Source organism: Aotus nancymaae, unplaced genomic scaffold (genome assembly GCF_030222135.1).
Source record: "Aotus nancymaae isolate 86718 unplaced genomic scaffold, 86718_ANA_hifiasm-v0.15.2.pri h1tg000007l, whole genome shotgun sequence".
Lineage (NCBI taxonomy): Eukaryota > Metazoa > Chordata > Mammalia > Primates > Aotidae > Aotus > Aotus nancymaae.
This window is the reverse complement of record NW_026988418.1, coordinates 65,282,049-65,306,794: the sequence shown is the minus strand read 5'-3', so window position 1 is coordinate 65,306,794 and position 24,746 is coordinate 65,282,049. Positions and strand designations below refer to the sequence as shown.

General features: G+C 49.8%; 1 protein-coding gene across 4 annotated transcripts in view; it reads left to right on the top strand.

Moving 5' to 3' along the window:
• The window catches only part of CSF1 (colony stimulating factor 1), a 47,772-nt gene extending 35,471 nt beyond the window's left edge, over positions 1 to 12,301 (top strand). For 3 of the 4 annotated variants that reach the window (XM_012468084.2, XM_012468086.3, XM_012468085.2), the window contains 5 exons: positions 3,239 to 3,386; positions 4,543 to 5,546; positions 6,136 to 6,188; positions 6,513 to 6,571; positions 10,172 to 12,301. In XM_012468084.2, coding sequence (XP_012323507.2) covers positions 3,239 to 3,386; positions 4,543 to 5,546; positions 6,136 to 6,188; positions 6,513 to 6,558 — 1,251 coding nt within the window. In that variant the 3' untranslated portion in view covers positions 6,559 to 6,571; positions 10,172 to 12,301. The other variant, XM_012468087.2, reaches the window with a different exon arrangement.
• Positions 12,302 to 24,746: the final 12,445 nt, after the last annotated feature.

The window sequence follows — 24,746 nt, the reverse complement described above, 5'->3', positions numbered from 1 at the left end:
GATAAACCATGGCAGGAAGGGAGGCTGGGAGACCAGCAGAAGGTGGGAGTCTAGGCCAGACATATTGGCGACTTGGACCAGGGTGATACAGCGAAGGTGGAGGCAAATGGACTGGACATGCGTTTGGAGGCAGAATCAACAAGACTTGGTATGTGCAGTGGATGTGAGAGGCTGAGGGAAAGGAAGAGCCAAGGATGGTTTTTGTCTTGAGCACCTGAATATTCCAATGATGCTGACATGGGGACGATCCGTGGGCAGAGCAGATTTGAGGCAAGACGGGAGTTCAGTCTGGGGCACAGCAGACGTGAGGTGCTCATGAGATGGTGAGTGAAGACATCGAGCAGGCTGCCAGACATGTGGGCCTTGAGTGTGACTGGCGATGCACAGATCTCCGAGGCATGGGCGTGTGGCTCCTCTGTGAAGCCATGGGGCTGGACAGCACTGCCCGCTGTGAGAAGAGAAGCAGGCCCAGGAACCCAGCATTTGGAGGGCAGGCGGAGGATGGGGACCCGGCAAGGAGCAGCCTAAAGTTGGGAGGGAAAGAAGGAGAGTGCAGAGTCGGGACACTGGGTTCCGGCATGGAAAGAGTGATGGGACTTCATAAAGAAGGGCTGAGAACTCAAGCAAGGTGAGGGCTGGAATTGACCATCGGACTTGGCAATGTGTCACAGGTGCCGGATCATCTTGAATAGAAAGAGAGGAAGTAGAGGCACCGCTGTGGAAGAACTTGAATCTGAATGGGGGCAGAAAACAAGATGCAGCTAAAGGGAGTGTGTGATTGAAGAATTTTTTTTTGAGACAGGGTCTCATTCTGTCACCCAGGCTGAAGTTCAGAGGCACAATCATGACTCACTGCAGTCTCAACCTCCCAGGCTCAATTGATCCTCTGACCTCAGTCTCCTTAGTAGCTGGGACAACAGGCACACCCCACTATGTCTAGCTATTTTTTGTAGAGATAGTGTTTTGCCATGTTGCCCAGGCTGGTCTCAAACTCCCAGGCTCAAGTAATCTCTCTGCCTTTGCCAAAGCGCTGGGATTACTGATGTGAGTTACTGTGCCTGGCCAGGTAAAAAATTTTAATAAGAGAGATATTAAATCTGCAGTTTTCCAACATTAGGATTCCTAAGAATCACTTGGGGAATATGTTGAAATACATATTCCCAGTACACAACCCTAGAGAGTCTGGTGCACTGAATTAAGAGAGGCTGTAGGGCTGGCCACGGTGGCTCACGCCTGTAATTCCAGCACTTTGGGAGGCCGAGGCAGGTGGATCACCTGAGGTCGAGTTTAAAACCAGTCTGGTCAACATGGTGAAACCCCGTCTCTATTAAAAATACTAAAATTAGCCGGGCATGGTGGCACATGCCTGTAATCCCAGCTACTCAGGAGGCTGAGGCAGGAGAATCGCTTGAACCCAGGAAGTGGAGTTTGCAGTGAGCTGAGATTGTGCCGCTACACTCCAGCCTAGCCAACAAGAGGGAGGCTCTGTCTCAAAAACAAAACAAGACAAAACAAAACAAAACAAAACAGAGTGACCCCAGGAATCTGCATCTTAAGCAGCTGTCCACTTGGATATTCACCCGTAGACAGGTGTGAATGCTGAGGTGCAGGCTCCAGGAGGGAGGGCAGGTGTGAATGCTGAGGGACAGGCTCCAGGAGGGAGAGGCAGGTGAAGCTGGAGGAGCTAGCCCCCAGGAAGTCTCCCTAGAAGACGGAGGGAGGGATTTGGAGCTCCTGAGGATGAAAGGCACATCCTCCCTTGAGACAGGTGGGTATGAGGGAGGGCTTTCTGTCGGAGGACTCCTGTGTTCTCTGTGAAGTATGAGGTGAGCTGGGAGGGAGGCAGGTTTATGACGGAAGAGGCAAGAGAGCCAACTCACCTTCCTTACGGCAGCCCTGGGGAGAGCCTGGCAGAAGTTATTGTTTTGAATTTACAGATGAGAAAATTAGCCCAAACTGGCTAGCTTATTTGGTCACTGGCACCTAGCTGGTGAGTGATGGAGCTGAGCCCAGTCTTGTCATTCATACATCTATCTGGTGAACATTTCTTAAGGACCGACTGCACAGGTCAGGGGTATGCAGTGATGCCTTCAAGGACTTCACAGCCTAGTGAAGCCCATGGTTCTCCCCTGTGAAGCTCAGTTTAAGGGAAAACTTGGTATTTGTGATTCTGTGGCAGTTAGGCCCTGGATGAAGCTGTGGGCATGGGTGGCATGGCCTGGTATGAAAGGAGAGGTGGGCCTGGGAGTGAGCCCTGAGGGATGGCAGCATTTGGACATCAGGAGAAGGGGAGCTTGGTAAGGAGACAAAAGGGGCAGCTTGAGAGGTGGGAGAAGACCCAGGATGGTGCAGCTTCTCAGAGCTCTGGCGAGTGTAGGAAGCCTGGGTCTCTTGCGCAGCACAGAAGACAGGGCTGGGACCTCCTCAGCCCTCCCTCCAAGACACACCAAGGCCAGCAAAGGACCCACATCCCTGGCGGCTGCCCTGTTTCCTTTGCCACGCTACAGCTAGATGATTTTTCTCAAACTTAACTCTTATCATGCCACTGCCCACCTCCCTAACACCCCTTCAGGTGTTTTCCCTTTGCTCTGTGGACAATACTAAAATACCTGGGCTTGGCCCATGAGGCCCTCAAGACCTGCCCTTGCTAACTTCTCTCCACTTAAATCTCTTGTCACGCTCCTCCTTGGTGGAGCAGTGCTGCAGTCATGACAGCTTTCTCTTAGTCTGTGGACTTTTCCTGCACTTTCTTGCCTCAGGACTTTTGCACGTTCAGCTCTTGCAGGCTGGACAGCTCTCTCCAATCCCATCTCTTTCTCGCTCATCTTTTAGTTGATTCCTGGGGGAAATTCTCCCTGGACCTGTTTAGTTCCCCTTGTTGCACACCATCGGACGGCCCAGTACTTTTTCATAGGACTCACTGCACTTGTAAGAATGTGTTTAGTCCCTGCTGGACTCAGTGTCCAACTCAGCCAGGAACCACCTCTCTCTTGTTAATTGCATGATTCCCAGGTAATTACCATATGCCTGGCACATAAACATGTGTTGAATGGGTCTGTGAATGAACGACATATCTCATAACCTCAGTACTCGATCTGCTGCAAACGGGAAAGGGGAGGGAGGAAACAGAAGGGAAAAAGAAGACGGATGTGAGAAAGGCCAAGGGAATTTGGCAGACAAGATGGAGACGTGGGGCCAATGGTCATGCTCACGAAAGGGGGCCCTGATCTCCTTCCAGGCCTGCGTCCGAACTTTCTATGAGACACCTCTCCAGTTGCTGGAGAAGGTCAGGAATGTCTTTAATGAAATAAAGAATCTTCTTGATGAGGACTGGAATATTTTCAGCAAGAACTGCAATGATAGCTTTGCTGAATGCTTCAACCAAGGTAAGCATGGAAGGCGCCGGCAAGTGTGTGGGGGTGGTGCATATAGGACGGGGACTGGGAGGCGAGATGTGAAGTTGGAGGGACCCCTGGGGAGGCAGCCTGGCTTCTACTCGTGTCCCTGTGTGCATGAATGTGCTTGTTCCGTGTACATATGTGGCTTCATGTACCTCTGGTCCTGGGCACATGTGTTTTCTGGCATGTGTGTGCATGTACACCTACAATATGTCTGCATGTGGCGGTGTCAAGAAGGAGCATGCTGGTGCCTTGAGATTAGGGAGTGGAAATGGGAACCTGTCTTGGGAGCCCTGTCGGTATGGAAGCTTTCCCCACTGGTTCTGCAGGCTGGCTGAACGTGTGGGGGGTTCTGTGGAGACAGCTGACACCCATCTGGGAGTCAGGGCCCTTGCACCAGGAGCTCTGCTGAGAATCACCGGGACACCCTGGCTCCAGAAGTCCCCAGGATGCCTTGGGCGTTCCCTCAAGGGACAAGGCTGGATTTGAAGTCTGAGCATCATTCGAACTCCCAGGGCTGGCTCAGCTGCATACATGTGTACACTGCATGTCCTCGTCTCTGCGTCCCGCAACACATGTGCCCTTCTACCTTCAACCTTGCTTCCCAAGGCAGGGTCTAGCGCCCTGCAACTTGCCAGTGGCCAAGTCCAGTCTCGTTGCTTCAATTCCAAGGCCTCAAGCCTTGGCTGCATTCTAGCCCTATCACGTTCCTGCCTGTGGCTGTGGCTGTGTGGCTCCTGGCTATGCATGACACCAGTGTCTTTGGGGCTTGAGGTTGTCTTATGTTGGTCAGGAAGGCAACTGTTCAGCCTCCTGGCCGGGCTGCTGCTCACTCCTAGCTTGGCCTGTGGCCGGCGGGAACCCCGGCGTGGTCTGTTCTCTTGTCTTCCTTCTCCCCCACCCCCAGTGTGTGCATCTCAACCTTGCTCTTTGTCTCTGCCCATGAGACCCTGCATACGGCACCTTCCCTGTGTCATGAGCACCCACTCTAGTCCCATCCACTTCTCAGCCCAAGGGCTGAGCTAGGAGATGAGGCTCCCCAGACTCATATCCCCCTCTTGCCCCTCTCTGGGAAAGCTGTGCTGGATGCTAGTGACTCTATCTTCTCCCCATCTTTCTCTCTCCCTCTCTATGGTTCTTTCAGATGTGGTGACCAAGCCTGATTGCAACTGCCTGTACCCCAAAGCCATCCCTAGCAGTGACCCGACCTCTGTCTCCCCTCATCAGCCCCTCGCCCCCTCCACGGCCCCTATGGCTGGCTTGACCTGGGATGACTCTGAGGGCAGCTCCCACTTGCCTGGCAAGCAGCCCCTGCACACAGTGGACCCAGACAGTGCCAAGGAGCGACCACCCAGGAACACCTGCCAGAGCCTTGAGCCGCCAGAGACCCCAGTTGTCAAGGACGGGACCATCAGTGGTTCACCACAGCCTGACCCCTCTGTCGGGGCCTTCAACCCCGGGATGGAGGATATTCTTGACTCTGCATTGGGTACTAACTGGGCCCCAGAAGAAGCCTCTGGAGAGGCCAGTGAGAGTCCCGTCCCCCAAGGGACAGAGCTTTCCCCCTCCAGGCCAGTAGGGGGCAGCATGCAGGCAGAGCCCTCCAGACCCAGCAACTTCTTCTCAGCATCTTCTCCACTCCCTGCATCAGCAAACGGCCAACAGCTGGCAGACGTAACTGGTACCGCCTTGCCCAGAGTGAACCCTGTGAGGCCCACTGACCAGGACTGGAATCACACCCCCCAGAAGACAGACCGTCCATCTTCCCTGCTCAGAGACCCCCCGGAGCCAGGCTCTCCCAGGATTTCATCACCACGCCCCCAAGGCTCCAGCAACCCCTCTACCCTTTCTGCTCAGCCACAGCTTTCCAGAAAACACCCCTGGGGCAGCGTGCTGTCCCTTAAGGGGCTGGAGAGCAGGAGGAGCACCAGGGATCGGAGGAGCCCGGCAGAGCTGGAAGGAGGACCAGCAAGTGACGGGGCAGCCAGGTCCCTGGCCCGTTTTAACTCCGTTCCTTTGACTGACACAGGCGATGAGGAATCCTCCAGCCTGCAGCTCCTGAAGTCTGTCTGCGGCCCGCTGGTGCCCAGCGTCACCTTGGTCTTGCTGGCTGTCGGCGGCCTCTTGTTCTACAGGCGGAGGTGGCGGGTGAGCAGATCTCCATGAGGAAGAAGAGGTGGTCCCTTAGGGCAGGGGCAGAGCCTGGTGGGGGTGCTGGTCGGGGGGGGGACAGCTCGGGTGTGGCCTGGGCTCTTCAGATGCAGCGAGATAGGGCCTGGCTCAGCAGAGAGGATGAGAGGTGGGAACAGAGGGCTGCTTTGAGAATTGGGAAGGCTAAGCTATAAGGTCAACGGGAAGGGGCTGGAGCAGCAGGGAGTGGGAGGGAATATTCTTGGGCGGACAGCAGGATGACAACCAGACAGTCAGGGAGCTGGAGGAGGAGAGCAATGCTGTGTGAATGTGTCAGGGTGGGCCCACAGTGGGAGTTCTGCAGAGCCTGGGGCAGGAGGACCCAGAGGAAACAGCCTGCAAGGGCATGGGGAGAGGAGAGGGGCACCGTCAGCAGAGAGACCTCAGAGATCTCCCTAGGGCCTCTGACTGGTCCCCACTTTCAGGTAGCTGGGAGGACTCTTGCAACTCTCTCATTAATACCTGGGGCAGCCCTTACTGGGGATGGGGCCACCCCCATCTCCATCCTTCCCCAACTCCTCAGTGAGGTGCTCTTTGCTGTCCTCAGAGCCGTCTAGAGTCTCAGAGAGTGGATTCTCCCTTGGAGCAGCCAGAGGGCAGGTGAGAGCTTGCAGTGGGACTCTGGAAGGCACTGGGGACCTGGCTTGGGATCTGTTTCCCCTCTTGGTGGTGGTGGGGCTCTCCCACTGGCTCTGAGGAAACGGAGCTCCGGAACAGGATTTGGGTAGAGAAGAAGGGCTCCCTCCTTTCCCAGATATCTGGGCTTTTTCCTGATTTCTCCTTAGAGTTAGGCAGTTCTGGGTCTTTTCAATCTGAGAGGGCCTAGAGCATGTGTGGGGCTTAGGGGTAAACTATAGGGTCCCGGGTGCCCTTACTCCCCTGCTTCTGCTGATGTCTAATGCCAGACCTGTGCTCTGCCTGCAGCCCCCTGACTCAGGATGAAGACAGACAGGTGGAACTGCCAGTGTAGAGGGAACTCTAAGGTAAGATTCTGATTTTGATCTCCACTCCTAAAACTTAGCTATACCCTTTTCCAGTCACCCTCACCTGTTGGTGACACCAATTCCCCTGAGGCCCCTACATTGACTCCCTTTCCTCTGGGCGATCCACTTCCCTTTCCAGCTAGGTCCAGCCACCTCTCCTTTCCAGGTCCTCAGCTATTCCTCTGCCCCTCCATTCCATCCACCCCGCTGAGGCCAGAGACTGTTACCTCTGCACTGGGTTTCTGGTGTTGCTGCCACCGTTAACCCCAGAGCAACCACACCTCCCTCTTCAAATGTGGCCTTTATGAGGTATTTACCCTCCTGGGGAATCTTCAGTAGCTCTGCATGGCAGCCACTGCAAGCCCTATGTTCTTAGCTTGGCTGCCAAGTCCCTCTGACAGCAGCGGCTTGCCAGATCACTCCCCCATCTGGTCCTCCTCCCAAGCCAAGGTCAGTCCTGCTTCCTTGCTTTTAGGATCATGTTGACATAGAACCTGAATCTTGGAAGGGCTCTCGGGTCATTTGGCCCTGGGTCACCCCAAAGGGGCTGCCCCTCTCCCGACAGGGAGCCAGCCAGCTGCCTGTCACACTCTCCCAGTTCCAGACCAACTCCGTGCTAGCCACAGCCCATGCCATCTTCCAGTCAGACTGGGAGAAACACCTTCCTCATTCGAGGCAAAACTGGCTTCTCTGCCCCCTCCACACTGGTCTTCCCTCCTTTCTCATGAAAGCCCTCAGATATTTCAAGTCAGGTATCCGTGTCCCCTTTGAGAATTCTCTAAGCTAAGTGTAGCCAAGTCCCTCAAACGTTCCTTATATGATATGGTTTTCAGACCCCTCACCATCCTGGACACACTCGTTTGTCAATGTCCCTCTGAAAATGTGGCGCCCAGCCCTGGACACAGTACTCCAGATGTTGTCTGACCAGCTCAGAGTACAGTGGGACTCTTACCTTCCTTGATACGGACAGTATTCTTCTATTCGTGCAGATTAACATTGCGTTAGTTTTTTTCTTAACAACTGCATCGTACTGTTGTCATATGATGAGCTTGTAGTCTATTAAAACCCCTAGTTTCATGTCCCATAAACCTCTGTCAAGCCAGACCTTCTCTACCCTGTACTTGGACAACTTAACTTTTTTAACCAAAGTGCAGTTTATTTCACCTTTGTTAAAGCCACCTTGTTGGCTTCTGCCATCACCCTAGCCTATTGAAGCTGTTTGAAATCCTAATTCTGTCATCTTCATAGCCATCCCAACTGTGGCTCCTGCACATTGATGAGTGCCTGCCGTTCTCCTTGCCCATGTTGTTGATGTAGCTGTGACCCTACTGTTCTTCACCCCTGGCCCCCAACCCTAGCCGGCCCACATCTTCCCCCTCCCACCCAAGCCCACAGCCACCCAACAGGAAGCCTTCCTGGCTTCTCCACAACTTGTGACTGCTCCTTTCAAAAGTCATGCCCCTCCTGCCCTTTTGTATTTGGCTAATAGTATATTAATTTGCACTTATTTGGATGTTGTGTTCATATTTTTTTAAATCTTATTTTATGTGTGTATGTACATTCCACATCCCTAAGATTGTAAGCCCCTTGAGGGCAGGGACCATCTTCCACTTTTTTTGTGTTTCTTTGTCCATCCTGGGTTCTACTACAGAGAAGCCCTTTCCATATTTGCCAAACAAGCAATAAATATTGACTGAGTGCTTCAGGGCTGACTCACGGACTGACCCTAGCCAGCTGTCTCTAGCTGACCAGTTAACCAGCTAACTGACTGACTCTGACTGACTGGTTGACCAGCTGGCTGGGTGATTGACTAACCAACCAACTATCTGGTAACTGCCTAACTGCCCAGCTGTTGCTTGGGGAGCCCATTGACCAACTGACCGGCTGATTGCCTGACTGGCTGGTTGGTTGGCCGACTAGCTGGGGTGCCCAGTTTCCAGTCACAACCTTTACCAAGTGCAAGCCAGTGCCACAGGGCTCTCCCATGTGTGGAGTGACAGGTCTGGGCCCCTTCTAGAGAGACAGGGAATTTGGCAAATGCTCAAAACCAGGGAACCTATTTAGACAAGAGCCAGCAGTAACAACATATCTGGAATCCTGGGGTCTGCCTTGTCAGTGGGGTGGGCTAAGATGGGTGAATGGGTCAGCTGGGGCACTGGAAAGACTGTGAAATGACCCAGGCCTCCTCAGAACTGGTGGCTGGTGGCTCAGTGCCACACTACCCTCCCCACTGGTCGCCATCCCCCCAGACCCCCGCCATGGTCTTGGCTCTCCGTCCCATCCCTCTACACACCCACCCTCCTTTCCCCACTTGCTTATTCTCAGGCCTGTCCCAAGTTTTCCTCTTCTTCTCCTCAATATTTCACTTGGAGAGGGAACCCAGGGCAGGGGCTACATCCAGACCCCACTTGGCCCAGCAGGTCCAGCCCTGAGGTGGTCTCCAGGCCAGGCACCAGTGGTCTTGGAGAGATTGAGTGCCAGCCCCTAGACTGACTGCTGCCCTGATGAGAGAAGTGAGAGAGGGAAGCATAGAGGCAGAGACTGAGATAGGGACTTGGAGCCACAGAAATTGCAGACAGCAGCCCCTCATCCCTAAGCAGCTAGGAGACGGGGCAACAGGCTGGAACTCGCCCACCAGGTCCTTCTCTCCTCCTGGGCCTTAGCAGGGCCTGTGTCCTGATTGTACCCAGAATGGCTCATGTCCAGTTTATGGTTCCCCTTCTTTCCTTCCAGAGCATGGGAATGGGCAGGGAGCCAGAGGCTGTGGTTCCATCTTTCCTCCTTACCCAGTATGGCCTATGGATGTTGGGAGGGAGGCTCCACACAAGGTCCAAAGTCAAAAACTGTTGGACGGGATCCAGGGGATTTCTGCTCTGGGAACAAAGCGTCCTGAGGATGCTGGGCAAGAGGACAAGGATGGGTGTGGAGGGGGAGAGGACAAGGCCCTGACTCCCATGGGTGATGCAGGAGGCAAAGCCCTCGGCCCATCCAGGAGGGGCTGGGTTGCTTAGGGGTCAGCATGCCAAACAGCAGTGTGGGGATTTCCTTGTCCCAGCACTATCTCTAGACTTTTCCTTCTGGGCCTGTTCTTCCTCTTCAACTAGCTCCGTCCTATTGTCTTGGACATCATCTGTGATGCTCCTCTCTGACGAATGGTGTGGAGGTAGAAATGAAAGATTCTTCTTTGCTAGTGTTAGCAGGAATCACCCTTCGCTCACTGGACCAAGGCCAATGAGATGACTCTGCCTGAGGAGGGTCCAAGTGCCCCATCCCTCCTTGTCACAGCTCTCTTCTTGAGCAGTAACCCTCTTCCCAGCCCTGCCCAGACCTCTCCCAGGGCTCTGTTATCTTCCGCTGGGGTCCCTGGTTCCCCAAGAGGAGGTAGGAGGTGAGGCCAGTCTGGCCAGAGGCCTGGGCTGGTGCCAGAGAAAGCCGCCTGGTCTGTCTGTGGCGTCTGGAAAGGCCAGGGAAGGGAGGAAAGGAAGTCCTGCCTGCAGCACCGCCAGGAGCCCACAGGAATGCCACACCTCCCAACCCATGTCCTCAGTGACCCTCCCCGCACTCCCACTCTGCTGACTAGCCTTTCTTTCTCTCCCACAGCTGCACACACAGGACAGTCTCTCCATGGGAGGAGACATTACAGGGCATCCACCACCACCTCTCCCTGGCCATCCTCCTGGAATGTGGTCTGCCCTCCATCAGAGCTCCTGCCTGCCAGGACTGGACCAGAGTGGCCAGGCTGAGGCCCCTCTGCCTCAACCCACAGACCCTTGACTGAGTGAGAGAGGCCAGAGGGTGCTCCCCATGCTGCCACTATTTATTGTGGGCCCTGGAGGCTCCCATGGGCTTGAGCCGGCGGGTCCAGCTCAGGACCCTCTCCTCTCAGGGGTTGCACCCTCCCCTCACTCCCCTCTAGGCCAGCACCCGGGCCAGGGACCCACCAGCCTGTGGCTTGTGGGACAGCATGGTGGACGCTGAGGAGTGGAAGAACCCTGCACCCAGAGGGCCTGCCTAGTGCCAAGGGATCCTGGCCTGGACAGGCAGGAACCTGTCTCCAGAGAGAGGATTCTGAAGTTCGCGGGGCGGGACATGTCAGCCTGATTTCCCGTAAAGGTGTGCAGCCTGAGAGACGGGAAGAGGAGGCCTCTGGACCTGCCGGTCTGCACTGACAGCCTGAGGGGTCTACACCCTCAGCTCACCTAAGTGCCCTGTATTGGTTGCCAGGCGCAGGGGGAGGCCAGCCCTGCCCTCAGGACCTGCCTGACCTGCCAAAGATGCCAAGAGGGGATCAAGCCCTGGCCTCTGCATCTCCTCCCTCCAGCACCTGCCAGAGCTTCTCTGGGAGGCCAAGCAGAGGCTCCCCTCATGAAGGAAGCCATTGCACTGTGAACACTGAACCTGCCTGCTGAAGCCTGCCCCCATCTATCCATGAGCCAGCATCCATCCATCCTCCACTCCCCAGCCTCTTCCCAGTCTCCGGCACTGAGCTGGTCTCACCAGTCGACTGGGGGAGCCCCTCCGCCCTGACCTTCTCCTGACCTGGCCTTTGACTCCTCGGGGTGGAGTGGGGTGGGACAGCTCCCTGGGCTGCCAGCCAGAGCCGGTCTTTAGGCTGTGTTGTTTGCCCAGGATTCTGCATCTTGCACTTTGACATTCCCAAGAGGGAAGGGACTGGTGGGAGAGAGCCGGGGAGGGGAGGGCACCGACAGAGAGGCTGCAGGGTGAGTGCTGACTAAAGATGGCCTTTGAAATATAGGTATACCCCTGAGGCTGGGGGAGGGTCTGCACTCCCAGCCCAGCGTCCTTTCCTGCTGCCGACAGGAGCCTGGGGCCGAGCAAGTTGTCCCTGTCAGGAGCCCTGGGCTGGGCTGCATCCTGGCCCTACCTGCATGGCACCCAGCTCCCATCCTCTTCTCGCCCTTCTTGCTTCCTGACCTCGGTGGGCAGTGATGACCTTCAGCCCCCATCCAGCCCCTCTACCGTCACGTCTAACGGGGAAAGCCAGGGTGGGAGAGGAACCAGGAGATCCAGGCCTCAGCTTCCTGTGCTTGGAGAGCCTCCACTTTGTGGCCAGCCCATGGTGGTGGCTCTGAGATCTAGCCAACGGGTGACAGGGCTGCCAGTTGCCCCTTGGTTCCTTTGTACTGCTGTGTGCCTTCTCTCCCGCTGCCCTGGGCCCTCCACTGAGAGACCCTGCCCTACCTGGGCATTCCACCGGGCCCATGACCTTCCCTTCCTGCCCAGGAAGGTGAGGGTCTTCTGGCCCCACCTCCCCTGCCCTGATGCTGACAACTGAGGGAAGGCAGTGAACTTGCACATGGGACATAGCCTTCTTGTCACAGCCTCTATATTTGATGCTAGAAAACACATATTTTTAAATGGAAGAAAAAAACAAAAAAAGGCACTCCTCCCTCATCCCTCTACCTTAAACATACAATATTTTAAAGGCCAAAAAAGCAATCCAACCCACTGCAGAAGCTCTTTGTTTGCTCTTGGTGGCATCAGAGAACGAGGAGCCCCATAGCCACCTCTGGTGTCTCCCCAGGCTACCTGCTCAGGAACCCCTTCTGTTCTCTGAGAAGCCAAGAGGGGACATTGGCTCACGTACTGTGAGATTTTGTTTTTATACTTGGAAGTGGTGAATTATTTTATATAAAGTCATTTAAATATCTATTTAAAAAAATAGAAAGCTGCTTATATATTTAATAATAAAAGAAGTGCACAAGCTGCCATGTGAGTCATTGGAAAAGTTGTTTTTGGGGTGTGGGTGGCAAAAATCAGGGTGGGTAGGCAGCAGTTGCTGGATGAACCCCAGCTCAGAGAGCCTTACTCCACGGTGCACAGGGGAGGAGGATTATCTCCAAATTTCAGTCTTGTTACCAAAACCTCCTGTATTATTGCTGTCCCAAACACATCCATCTGCATATCTGCTCCCAGGAAAACGGGAAGAAAGCGGCCAAACCTCAGGTCTGGTCGCCAGCCCCTGCTCTAGCCCAGCCTAGCCCAGCCTGGGCAAATGACTGGTTGGGCTCTGCCCAAGGGACCCCAGGTCCTGTGAGGATAAGGGTCCTTGACTGCTGAGCCCTGCTGGCCAGGGCAGAGGGAGCTGGCTAGGTCCTTGCAGGCTCTCAGATGAATGAGTCCTGTCTCCAGGCTGGGAAGTGAATGTGTCTAGCAGGGCTCTCCCGTGCTAGCCAGGAGTCTGTGTGAGGGCCCTCATTAGGGCTCGACCTTCCTACTGGAGCTGGAGAGGAGACTGAGGATGTGGCTTTCCATGGGGAGAGGGGTGTTAGGACCGGCCAGAGCAGTTGAAGGCCCGAACACACATCGGGGCAAAGCTATGACAACGGGGCCTCCCCATCCCTGAGGGTGTGGTGGACAGCTTCAGATCAGTGCTTCCCAATACTGGCTTACCGGAGCATCACCTGGGTTATTTAAAAAAAAATACTGATCCCCAAGCCCCATCCTAGATCAACAAAATCAGACTCCTAGGAGTGAGATTCAGGCGCCAGGCTATTTTGAGACAGAATCTTGCTCTGTCACCAGGCTGGAGTGCAGTGGCGTGATCTCGGCTCACTGGAACTTCCACCTCCCAGGTTCAAGTGATTCCCTGCCTCAGCCTCCTGAGTAGCTGGGACTATAGGCACGTGCCACCATGCCCTGCTAACTTTTTTGTTTTTTAGTAGAGATGGGGTTTCAGCATGTTGGCCAGGATGGTCTGAATCTCCTGACCTCATGATCAGCCTGCCTCAGCCTCCCAAAGTGTTGAGATTACAGCCATGAGCCACCGCGCCCAACCCAGAACTTTTAAAAGACATCTCAAGTGATTCAAATGTGATCCAGGGTAAGAAGTATCTATAACTGCACTGTCAGGTAGGGCGGCTATTTAAGTTTAAATTAATTAGAATGAAGTAAAAGTAAACATTCAGTTCCTTAGCTCTACTATCCACATTTCGAGGCCTCAGTAACTACATGTGGCTCCCATGCTAGACGGCATAGAAATGCAACATTTGCATCACCCCAGAAATGCTACTGGACAGCGCTGTCCTAAAGATTAGGTCCCTGGACTTAGGAACCAAGGTTACAGGGCCAAGATTGGCATCAAGCAAATCTGGCCGAGGCTAAGTGTTCAGGTGTCTCAGTCACCCCTTTCTGTGGCCTCACCCCTGCCACCCTGTCCCTTGTCATATCCCTTAAGATGGCTCTTCCCTTTCTATCAAAAGAGCCCAGAAAAGATTTTTGAAGAAACTTACATTTTATCCTTCAAGGCCCAACTAAACACAGTCCTCCTCTGAGAAGCCTTCCCAGCCTGATTCGAGCTGCTGAGGCCTCCCCAGGTTCAGTTCCTTCCTCCCCTGTGCTCCTACAGATTTGGAATTTGGGGCCTGTGTGTCTGTCTGTCCCACCAGCCCATGGTCAGTGGCAGACACTGCTACATCCCTCCTTTTATTCAAGGGGGATGTGCGCCTAGTGCCCTTGTGCCTAAGAGTATCTGGCACATGGTAGGGCTCAGTAATTATGTGCCAAAGGTTAGTACTGAAAGCATGAACAAAGGCATTGTAATGCAAATTCTGACCAGACGTAATGGGCTGCCTTTTCTAGTGGTGTTACCAAATGAGATTAGTATCTAAAAACTACCGTTCAATGGCCATGCAGAAGGAGTCTCAGCAGAAGAGTCTTCCTGGCTTCTGACGGAGATGGCGCTAGGTTAGAGCCCTATCTGATCACTGGGCCATGGTAAATGGAATGTACATTTCAAAGTCTCTAAGCAAGGATTGGTGATGGGGAGAGCAAAAAACCCCTTCCCCTTAGCTGCCCTTCCAGAACCCCCAGAAAGGCCTGAGAATCTCAGCAGGCCCTTCCTGGGCTTCATGTGTTGCAGGGGCTGCTTGGGAAGCATCATACCTAGAGAGCAATATTCACTTTGAATTGAGAACCACAGAACTGGTTGGGCATGGTGTCTCACACCTGTAACCCCAGCATTTTGAGGGGGCCGGGGTGGGAGGATCACTTGAGCGCGGGAGTTTGAGATCAGCGTGACCAACATAATGAGACCCATTTCTACAAACAAATAATTAGCCAGATGCAGTGGCACACACCAGTAGTCCCAGCTACGTGGGAGACTGAGGTGGGAAGAGAGCTGGAGCCAGGAGGCTGAGGCTGTAGTCAGCCCTGATCGTGCCACTGCACTCCAGCCTGGGAAAGGAAGCAAGACCCTGTCTCTAAAAAACCAAAAACCAAAAAACAGCAGAACTTAGGTTCTTGGCTTGAATCTCTCATTGGCTCTTACTGTTTGACCTTGAGTATTTAACGTCTCTGAGCCTCACCTTTCTCCTCATCTGTAGAACTAGTCCAGGTATACCTAGACTGCAGTTCAAGTGAAATGACAAACCCAAAAGCACTTTGTGGGCTCTAAAAGGCTGCCCCTGAATAAAGTGTGTACTGAGGCTGTGCCTGCCAGCTGGTCCCACAGTGCCTAAGCCAAACAGATCGCTCCCCTCTGGGCAAGCCTTGTGGGGCCAGCATGCTGCCAGGGCCTGACTGTTCTCAGAGGAAGGTGGCAGAGCTGGGTGCTTCCCACAGGGATGAGGAGTTAGAGATCCTGTGGCTCAGGGATTTCTGGCCGACGAGAAGAGTCAGGTAGAATACTGGAGTGGAAAGCGGCCTTGGGTTGCTACGGGTACCGGTGAGCAGGGTCAGGAACTCTGGCTTGGACTGTATAAGCAGAGGCCACAGCCAACCCCCAAACCACTATCCGGCCAGAGACAGGAAAGTGAATCAGAGGCGACCAGGAAGAAGCCTGAGGTTAACCTTGTGCAGACTGTGGCCCGTGGCAAGAAAGGGGTTGGTGGGAGGACTAGATGTGGGTCCGGGGTGAGTGTCCAAAGACCCCTTGAATAAGGCACTAAAGTCATTTGGTGAGGGCAGTGACCAGGCAGCCCTGAAGGAAAAAGGCCACATTTCCCAGTGAGCGCGTGTCCCCTGTGCCAGTGAAGGCCTCCTCTGCCAGAGCGGCACTTTTGTTTGCTGGTTTCCCTTTTCAGGCTCTAGGAGGAGTACGGGGGTGACCAGCCTCTGCTCCTGAATGCTGGGACTGCTGAGGGAGCAAGGTGGACCACACCAGCTTGGAAAGCCCCATGGTGAAGCGGCTGCACCACAGGAAAGCCAACAGGTGGACCCCTATGGCCCCATCTAGAGTCCACACTGCCTCAGCTCACCGACTGGGCGGCTGAGTCAGAAGTTATGGATTGGGGCAGTGGAGAAGGCTGGGTCAGGGAGTTGGCGAGTGAATTCCTGGAGGAGGGCTACTTGGACTCGAACCTCTCTGGTCCACAGGCCCCGCCCCTGCTCTGAGGTCTTGGACACCTTCCCCCAGCCACTCTGCTATTGTGTCCTCTTCATGTGTGTGCATCTAGTGCGGTCTGTGAAGCCAGGAGCCTCATCCTTATTTATTCATTTGTTTCCCCATTGATCGCTACACACTGAGGACAAAATGGTAAATCAAAGTCAGTGAAAGAGACGGGTATTAGTAAAACAATCACACAAATAAATATCTAGTCATAAAGTATGAACAGAATTAGGAAGCTACCTGATAGGGAAGCTGACCCAGGGACGCTGGACTCTGCAGGCCTTCAGGGAGATTAAGACAAAGGAAGTGATGTAAGGGTTACAAGCAGTGAGGCACGGTCTGTTTCTCTTCCTTGTCCAGCACTGTCAACAAGATCGAATGGAAGGCTATTTACTATTTACTGGTATGTGTGAGGCACTCTATACAAATGCAGTCTTATTCTAGTCCACATAGCCCTGTAAGCTAGGTGCTAATATCCTCGTCTATAGATGTAGAAACTAAGGCTTAGAGAAACTTAACTCAGCCAAGGCCACGACTTCTGGCAAGTAGCAATGCCTGAATTTAAAGCCAGATCTGGCTGTTTTCAAATACAACATCATAATATCACACTCTAGCAGACATTTAACAAATGCTTCTTGCACAAGTGGATAGCTTGTGCCAGCTTGGTGGGCTTTGTCCCCAGGGCCTTAGAATTCTCCTTCTTCTTCCCCTCAAATGGATTGTGTAGTCTGAAACTGGGCAAAAGGTGCCTATGACAGACTCCTATTTTCTCAGTCTTGCTGCTCTGCCTAAATCCAGCAGGAAAGAAAGATGAACCTCTCCTGGGTGGTGTGTCCACTGCCCGGGCCTCTGAGAAAGGCCTCACTTGACTGTCAGTCCCTCCTTCTGGTTTCTCTTGGCTTGAGTTCTTTGTGACCCATGTGTTTTCTTCCTGCTCACTCTTTGGGCATATCCCAAGCCCCTGGTTAATTATTGGCCCAGGTAACATCTGAGCATTGATCACTCCAGCTGGCAGCAGGCTTTGACATCATTCTTTTTCTTTTCTTTATTTCTTTCTTTTTTTTTTGAGATGGAATCTCACTCTGTCACCCAGGCTGGAGAGCAGTGGCATGATCTTGGCTCACTGTAACTTCTGCCTCCTGAGTTCAAGCTATGTCCCGCCTCAGCCTCCTGAGTAGTTGGGATTACAGGTGCGTGCCACCACATCTGGCTAATTTTTGTATTTTTAGTAGAGACAGGGTTTCACCATGTTGGCCAGCCTGGTCTCGAACTCCAGACCTCAGGTGATCCCCCCATCTCGGCCTCCCAAAGTTCTGGGATTACAGGTGTGAGCCACTGTGCCCAGCTGCATCATTCTTATTTTGCCTGATTATGACTTTCCCAGAAGAAAGGGCTAGAAATTTGCTTTCCCACAGCTAGCCAGATCTCTAGGGGAGGTTGTCCAGGCCTGGGCTGGGGTTGCATCGACAAGGCTGGATCAGGACCACCAAGTGTGACATCTGCAGCTTAATATGCTCTAGTGATTCTGGGGAGACAGACCCAAGACTAGGGGCTGAAGAATCTCAGCGGTGGAAGCAGGGCCCTCACCTGGGCTGTGATAAAATTCTAGCTACTTGGGAGGCTAAGGCAGAAGAATCGCTTGAACCTGAAGGGCGGAGGTTGCAGTGAGCTCTACTGCACTCCAGCCTGGGGGAAAGAGCAAAACTCCATCTCAAAAAAAAAAAAAAAAAAAGGATATTTGAAGAAAACATTCCAAATTTAATGAAAGATATTAATCTACACATCCTAGAAGCTCCATGTACTCTAAGTGGGATCAACTCAAAGAGAAACACAGACACATAATAATCAAACTTTCAAAAGACAAAGAGGGACTTTAAAAAACATTTTTAATGTGTATGGATACATAGTAAGTGTATATATTTATGGGATACATGAGATATTTTGAAACAGGAACACAATGCATAATGATCACATCAGAGTAAATGGGATATCCATCACCTCAAGTGTTTATCATTTCTTTTTGTTACAAACATTCCAATTATACTCTTTTTGTTATTTTTTAATGTACTATATATTGCTGACTGCAGTCATCCCTTTGTGCTGTCAAATACTAGATCTTATTGATTCTATGTCTAACTACATTTTTGTACCCACTACCCATCCCTGTTCACTCCTGTCCTGACTACCCTTCACAGCCTCTGGTGACCATCATCAAAGAGGGATTCTTGAAAGCAGCCAGATAAAATTAATTCATCCAGTGTAAAGAATGCTCAATAAGGCTCGCAGCTGATTTTCCTTCAGAGACCAGAGAGGCTAGAAGACAGTGAGATGGCATAGGCAAAGCGTTGAAGGAAAAAATACCAATCAAAAATTCTACATCCGGCAAAACTATTCTTCAAAAATGTTGGAGGAATTAAGACATTTCTGGATAAACAAAAATTGAGAGAGTTTGTCACCAAGCAAATTTAATCTAAAAGAAATACCAAGGAGGTCCTTCTGGAGAACTTGAAAATACACTAGATGGTAACTTGAATCCACACAAAGAAATAAAACCACCAGTAAAGGTAACTATGTAGGTGAACATAAAAGACAGTATAAATGTATTTTTTCCTATTTGATTTTTTTTAAAAAATCATAAAGCATTAATGATAAATCTATGTCAATGGGAGAAATGTATAAAGATATAATTTGTGATAGTAGCAGCATAAAGGAGGGGGAGGTCAGAGATGAATAGGAGCAAAGTTTTGTGTACCATCACAATTAAATTGCTATTAATTTGAACTAGATTGTTTTTAATGGTAATCCTCAGGGCGACCACTGGGAAAACAACTCAAAAATATACAATAAAAGAAATGACAGAAACGATAAGAAAATTAAAATGGTGCACCAGAGTATTTTTCAATGAAAACTTCACTCTCAAGCAACCAGCAAAAAAAATGGGGCGCCTGAACTCCCTGAGGAGGGGAAGTGTGCGCATCCTCTTGGTTCCTCAGGCCTACGCGCTGCTCACACTTTAACATAAAATATCCAGCATTCCTTAGTTTTCCACGCCCTTTCCCAGAAAGTGTCATGTTTTCTCCTCACAAGGACCTGGTGAGGCAGGCTTTATGATCAGTTTTAGAAGTGAGGGCTCTGAGGCTCTAAGAGGTTAGGTAAATAGCTCAAGGGCACACAGCCAGTGTGAGAGTTGGGATTAAAGTGAGGTCTATTTTACTCAGGACTCTTTCTTCCACAGCTCAGCTCAGCACATGCTGTCAGAGATGCTGACTTGCTTTTCCTTTGTTTCTTTTCTAAGTTTTAATTATGGCAAATATAAAATGTGTACCGGCTGGGCACAGTGGCTCATGCCTGTAATCCCAGCACTTTGGGAGGCTTAGGCAGGTAGACTGCTTGAGTCCAGGAGTTCGAGACCAGCCTGGGTGACATGATGAAGTGTCCCTCTACAAAATATACCAAAATTATCCGGGTGTAGTGGTGTGTGCCTGTAGTACCAGCAACTCGGGGGGCTGAGGCAGGAGGATCGTTTGAGCCCAGGAGTGAGCTGAGACCATGCTACTGCACTTCAGCTTGGGCAACAAAGCAAGATCCTGTCTCAATTTAAAAAAGCACCAAAGTAAACAGATAGTAAAATGAAACCCCATGTACTCATCAACTGTTCAACTGTATTGAACAATTACAGCCAATATTCATCCATCTGTATTACCACACACTATTCCCTGCCCCTACTCCATTATTTTAAAACAAATCCCACGTATGCTTTTTCAAACATAACATTTTCAGTATGAATCTTTAAAAGTCAAATATTTGTTTTTAAAAACATAACTGCAATACTCATTACTAAAAAGTAATAATCTCTTAATGTCATCAAATATCTGAGTTAGTACTTCGATTTCTCTAATTTGTCTCCATTTTTTTTAGAGCTTTATTTGAATATGGACCCAATATTCATACATTGCAATTAGTCAATATGTCTCTTAATGCTTTTCCTCTATAGGTCCCTCTCTCCTCATCTCTTTCCCTCAGCAGTTTATCTGATGAAAAACTTGTTTATTTGTCCTATAGAGTTTCCCAGAATCTAAATTTTTCTGGTTGCAGCATCAAAGTGTCACTAACATGTTCCTCTGTCACCTATATTTTCTACAAATTTGGAAGTTCAATCTCGATTTAATCAGGTTGTGGATCAGTTTTTTTTATAAGAATACTTCATAGGTGCTGCTGTATACTTTGGTCAGAAGGTATCTAGAACCAGTTGTCTCCTTTTGCCCTCATGGTATCTTTACCTTTGAACTTGGAAACAGCTTAAATGTGTGATACTAGGAGAACAGTCACATAATGATAGTTTATCATTTACAGTGGAATTTTATGCAATCATTACTGGTCACAGTTTTTAAAGAATATTGAGTGATATAGGAAATGCTAATCATCTAATATTAAGGAATAAATGAGAATAAAAAATACATATGGGGCTGGGCGCAGTGACTCATGCCTGTAATTCCAGCACTTTGGGAGGCCAAGGTGGGTAGATTACTTGAGACCACAAGTTTGAGACCAGCTTGGCCAACATGGCGAAACCCAGTCTCTACTAAAAATACAAAAATTAGCCAGGCATGGTGGTGCACATCTGTAATCCCAGCTATTTGGGAGGCTGAGGCATCAGAATCACTTGAACCTGTGAGGTGGAGGCTGCAGTGAGCCAACATCACACCACTGCACTCCAATCTAGGCAACAGAGCAAGACTGTTTAAAAAAAAAAAGATAAATCATTTTATCTGCACATAGAAAACAGATTAGAAGGAACCATTCATTGCAAGGAAAAACAACTGTGTTAATGGAGGCTATTACAAAGGATTGGAATTATGGGTGATTTAATTTCTTTATTCCTTCTACATTTTCCAATTTTTAATAATACATTTATATTACTTTTGTAATATGAAAAATTATTTTATAAAGTTTGTATTTTTGTAATGAAGTTGTGATTTTTCTGAAGTCATCCACAGCAAGGCCAGGAACTGGTACCAGTCCATAGACTGTTAGGAACCAGGCCACACAGCAGGAAGTGAGTGGTCGGCCAGCGAACAAAGCCTCATCTCTATTTACAGCTGTTCCCTATTGCTGGCATTACCACCTGAGCTCTGTCTCCTGTCGGATCCAGCAGTGGCATTAAATTCTCATGGAAGCATGAACCCTATTGTGAATTGCACATGTGAGGGATCTAGGTTGTACACTTCTTATGAAAATCTAATGCCTGATGATCAGTCACTGTCTCCCATCACCCCCGGATGGGACTGTCTAGTTGCAGGAAAACAAGCTCAGGGCTCCCACTCCTTCTACATTATGGTGAGTTGTACAATTATATATTACAATTTAATAATAATATAAATAAAATGCACAATACATGTAATGCACTTGAATCATCCTGAAACCATCCCCCACTCCCTGGTTCACGGAAAAATTGTCTTCTGCAAAACTAGTCCCTGGTGCCAAAAAGGCTGGGGACTGCTGACCCACAGAATGGCAAAATGCTACCTTGAGGCAAGATCTAAACATACTAAACAGTGTGGCCATAGAAGAAATTGCTAGTCTGTTGCTGAGTGGTCACTGGTTGTTTGATGACTCTGAATGGTTTTTTTGGTCACAAAAATTAGTGTGCTGTCATGGGAGCCTGGCGAGAGTGGAGAAGAGTTCATTAGGAAGGCCAGGAAAGAAGATCCTTTGGTTTAGCTGGTCTGGCCGGTAGGTTTGAGTCTTCAGAAAGCCCAGTCTCACTGCCCTGTACCCTCCATCAAATCATTCACCATTAGACCAAATCACTCACACAGCCACAGAGGCGTGATCTCTCCAGCAGCAAAGATCTCTGGGAGGGCTAGACTAGTGTAGCAGCCATGGGAGGCATGTCCAAGGGTCCTTCCACCAGGACAGCAAGGCCAGCTTGAAATTTGACCAGGACAGAGGAAGATACAAGGTTTCCATTTCTGCTTTCAAACTTCTTCTCCTTCCTGGTCTGTGTTAACTTACATCAATACCCTGAACAAAGCAGGCATCAGATACTGATCTGTAAGAAAATACGATTAGATTTTAGGGTCTCTGAAGCCCCTTTCCAGCTCTAATACTTGAATCTTTCCCAGACTGGTTTCCTCCAAAGTCCATAGACCATTTAAACTCTATGAAGAAGAGACATTTTTTGTTTCCTCATTCATAAGTCATAATTTAAATCTACATCCCCACATATAGACCATCTAAATGCAGCAATGTGTCACATACACAAATCTACTCATCATGCAGCTCCACCCTTGGGAGAACACAGATCACGAGGACGACCATTCAGTCAGCCAGTCTCTTCTATGGTGTTCATGTCTTCCTTTAAGTGGATGATTTATTTTAAAACATTTTTTTCCTTTTATAAAGTACCATGAGCTGATAATAGATAAATAGGAAAATACAATCACTCTTGGAATAGGAATATAGAAATCACTCTTGGCTGGGTTTGGAGGCTCATACCTGTAATCCCAGCACTTTGGGAGGCCAAGGCAGGTGGATCACCTGAGGTCAGGAATTGGAGACCAGCCTGGCCAACGTGGTGAAACCCTGTCTCTACTAAAAATACAAAAATAAGCTGGGTGTGGTGGTGCACACCTATAATCCCAACTACTTCTTGGGAGGCTGAGGCACAGGAATCATTTGAACCCAGGAGGTGGAAGTTGCAGTGAACCAAGATTGTGCCACTGCTCTCCAGCCTGGGTGACAGAGCCAGACTCTGGCTCAAAAAAATAAAATCACTCTTAACCGACCACCCAGGGATAACTACTGTCAGCATTCTGTGGTATTTCCTTCCAGTATTTTAATAGTATATTTACATTTTTACATAGTTGATGTCATAATTAATGTATAGTATTATGTTGATTTTTTACATAATGTCATAATCATGAACATTTTTCCATGTCACTACAATTTTTTGTAGACAGCTTTTACCTTCTATGTTCTGTACATTCAAAGCTTTCAGACAAGTCCAGGGAAGAAAGAAAGTTTGTATGCCTCAGGACTGAAAGAGAGACGATAGGCAGTTCTGTGGACCATATATTTTTTGAGACGGAGTCTTGCTCTGTCACCAGGCTGGAGTGCAATGGTGCTATCTCGGTTCGCTGCAACCTCTGCCTCCTGGGTTCAAGCGATTCTCCGGCCTCAGCCTCCCAAGTAGCTGGGACTACCGGTGCGTGCCACCATGTCCAGCTAATTTTTGCATTTTTAGTAGAGTTGGGGTTTCAACATGTTGGCCAAGATGGTCTCTATCTCTTGACTTCATGAACCACCCATCTTGGCCTTCCAAAGTGCTGGGATTACAGGCATGAGCCACCATGCCCGGCCCTGTGGACCATATTTTCTGAGCCAAAAATTGAGCCACAAGATCTGACCAAAGTGACCTTGGGTAAATAATTTAATCTCTCTGTGACTCAGTTTCCTCATCTGTAAATTGGGGATGATGATAATATAGTTCTTACCTCTAAACTGTCCTGGAAAATAGCACCATGCAAGTTGTTGTTTTTTTTATTTAGGGGACACAGGTATTTCAGAAGCTGTTGCTTGGTTGTCAAAATATTTGCATTTCATTGTAATGTAGGGATTGTGGGGTAGGATATTTGAAATCTTAACTGTCCTGGGAGATGTAAAATAAAAGATCACTCCTACCTATAAGAAAGGGCATGGAGAAGGGAGAGAGGCCGAGGGACGGGAAAAGAGAGAGACAGTCTGTCTAGCAAATTATCAGGAAAGAATACTCAGAGGAGGAAAAATTTTAAATGGGCTTTAGAGTCTTCCTTAAAAGTCATAGCTCTTTGAATTAAGTTCAAATACTGAAGTAGATGAATGTCCTGTGACACCCCGTCATCACCAGACTTGAACTCCATTCACAGGGCCTACCCACGACCCAGCACACAGACCAGCGGAGAGAAGTCGCTCAGTTAATGTCTGTGGAGCTCGAAAGAACAGAATGAAAGGAGAAGACGAATACAACTTCCAGACCGATTATTTCCCTTTTTTATTTTTTAACCGGGAACCAAACTCTGAACCAGAATTTTTGTTCTAGTGCAAATATTCTCCACCAATTTTTCAGCACAATGTTATTTGATATGAGAATATCAGCAGAGGTCCAAGTACAACGTACTTTAAACAGCATTTGGCTTTTTGACTCACAATGAATGTTCATCTCTCCCAGAGACTTTTGTCTTCATCCTTTGCATGATTTAACAATGAGCAATTTTCTTTTTCTTTTTTTTGAGATGGAGTTTCACTCTTGTTGCCCATGCTTGAGTGCAATGGTGTGGTCTTGGCTCACTGCAACCTTCACCTCCTGGGTTCAAGCGATTCTCCTGCCTCAGCCTCCAAAGTAGCTGAGATTACAGGTGCTCACCACCACACCTGGCTAATTTTTGTATTTTTAGTAGAGACAGGGTTTCACCATGTTGGCCAGGCTGGTCTTGAACTCCTGACCTCAGATGATTCACCTGCCTCGGCCTCCCAAAGTGCTGGTATTGCAGGTGTGAGCCACTACACCTGGCCAACAATGAGCAATTTTCTAAACAACAACAACAACAACAAAACAAAAAACTTCAACAGTATTTTTTAAAGGGAAAAACATGAATAAGTTTGAGCTCCTATCTCTGCCTGGTGTTGAAACAGAATTGATGGAGAAAGGAGTACTGACCGGAACCACACAACCCGGGTTCTGTTCTGGGCACCTTAATGAGGAGCTGGGATGAGGTGGTGGAAGCAGGATTAAGAAGGGCTTATGGAGAAGTTAAGATTTAGCCCTATGAAGGTGCCAACTTCCAC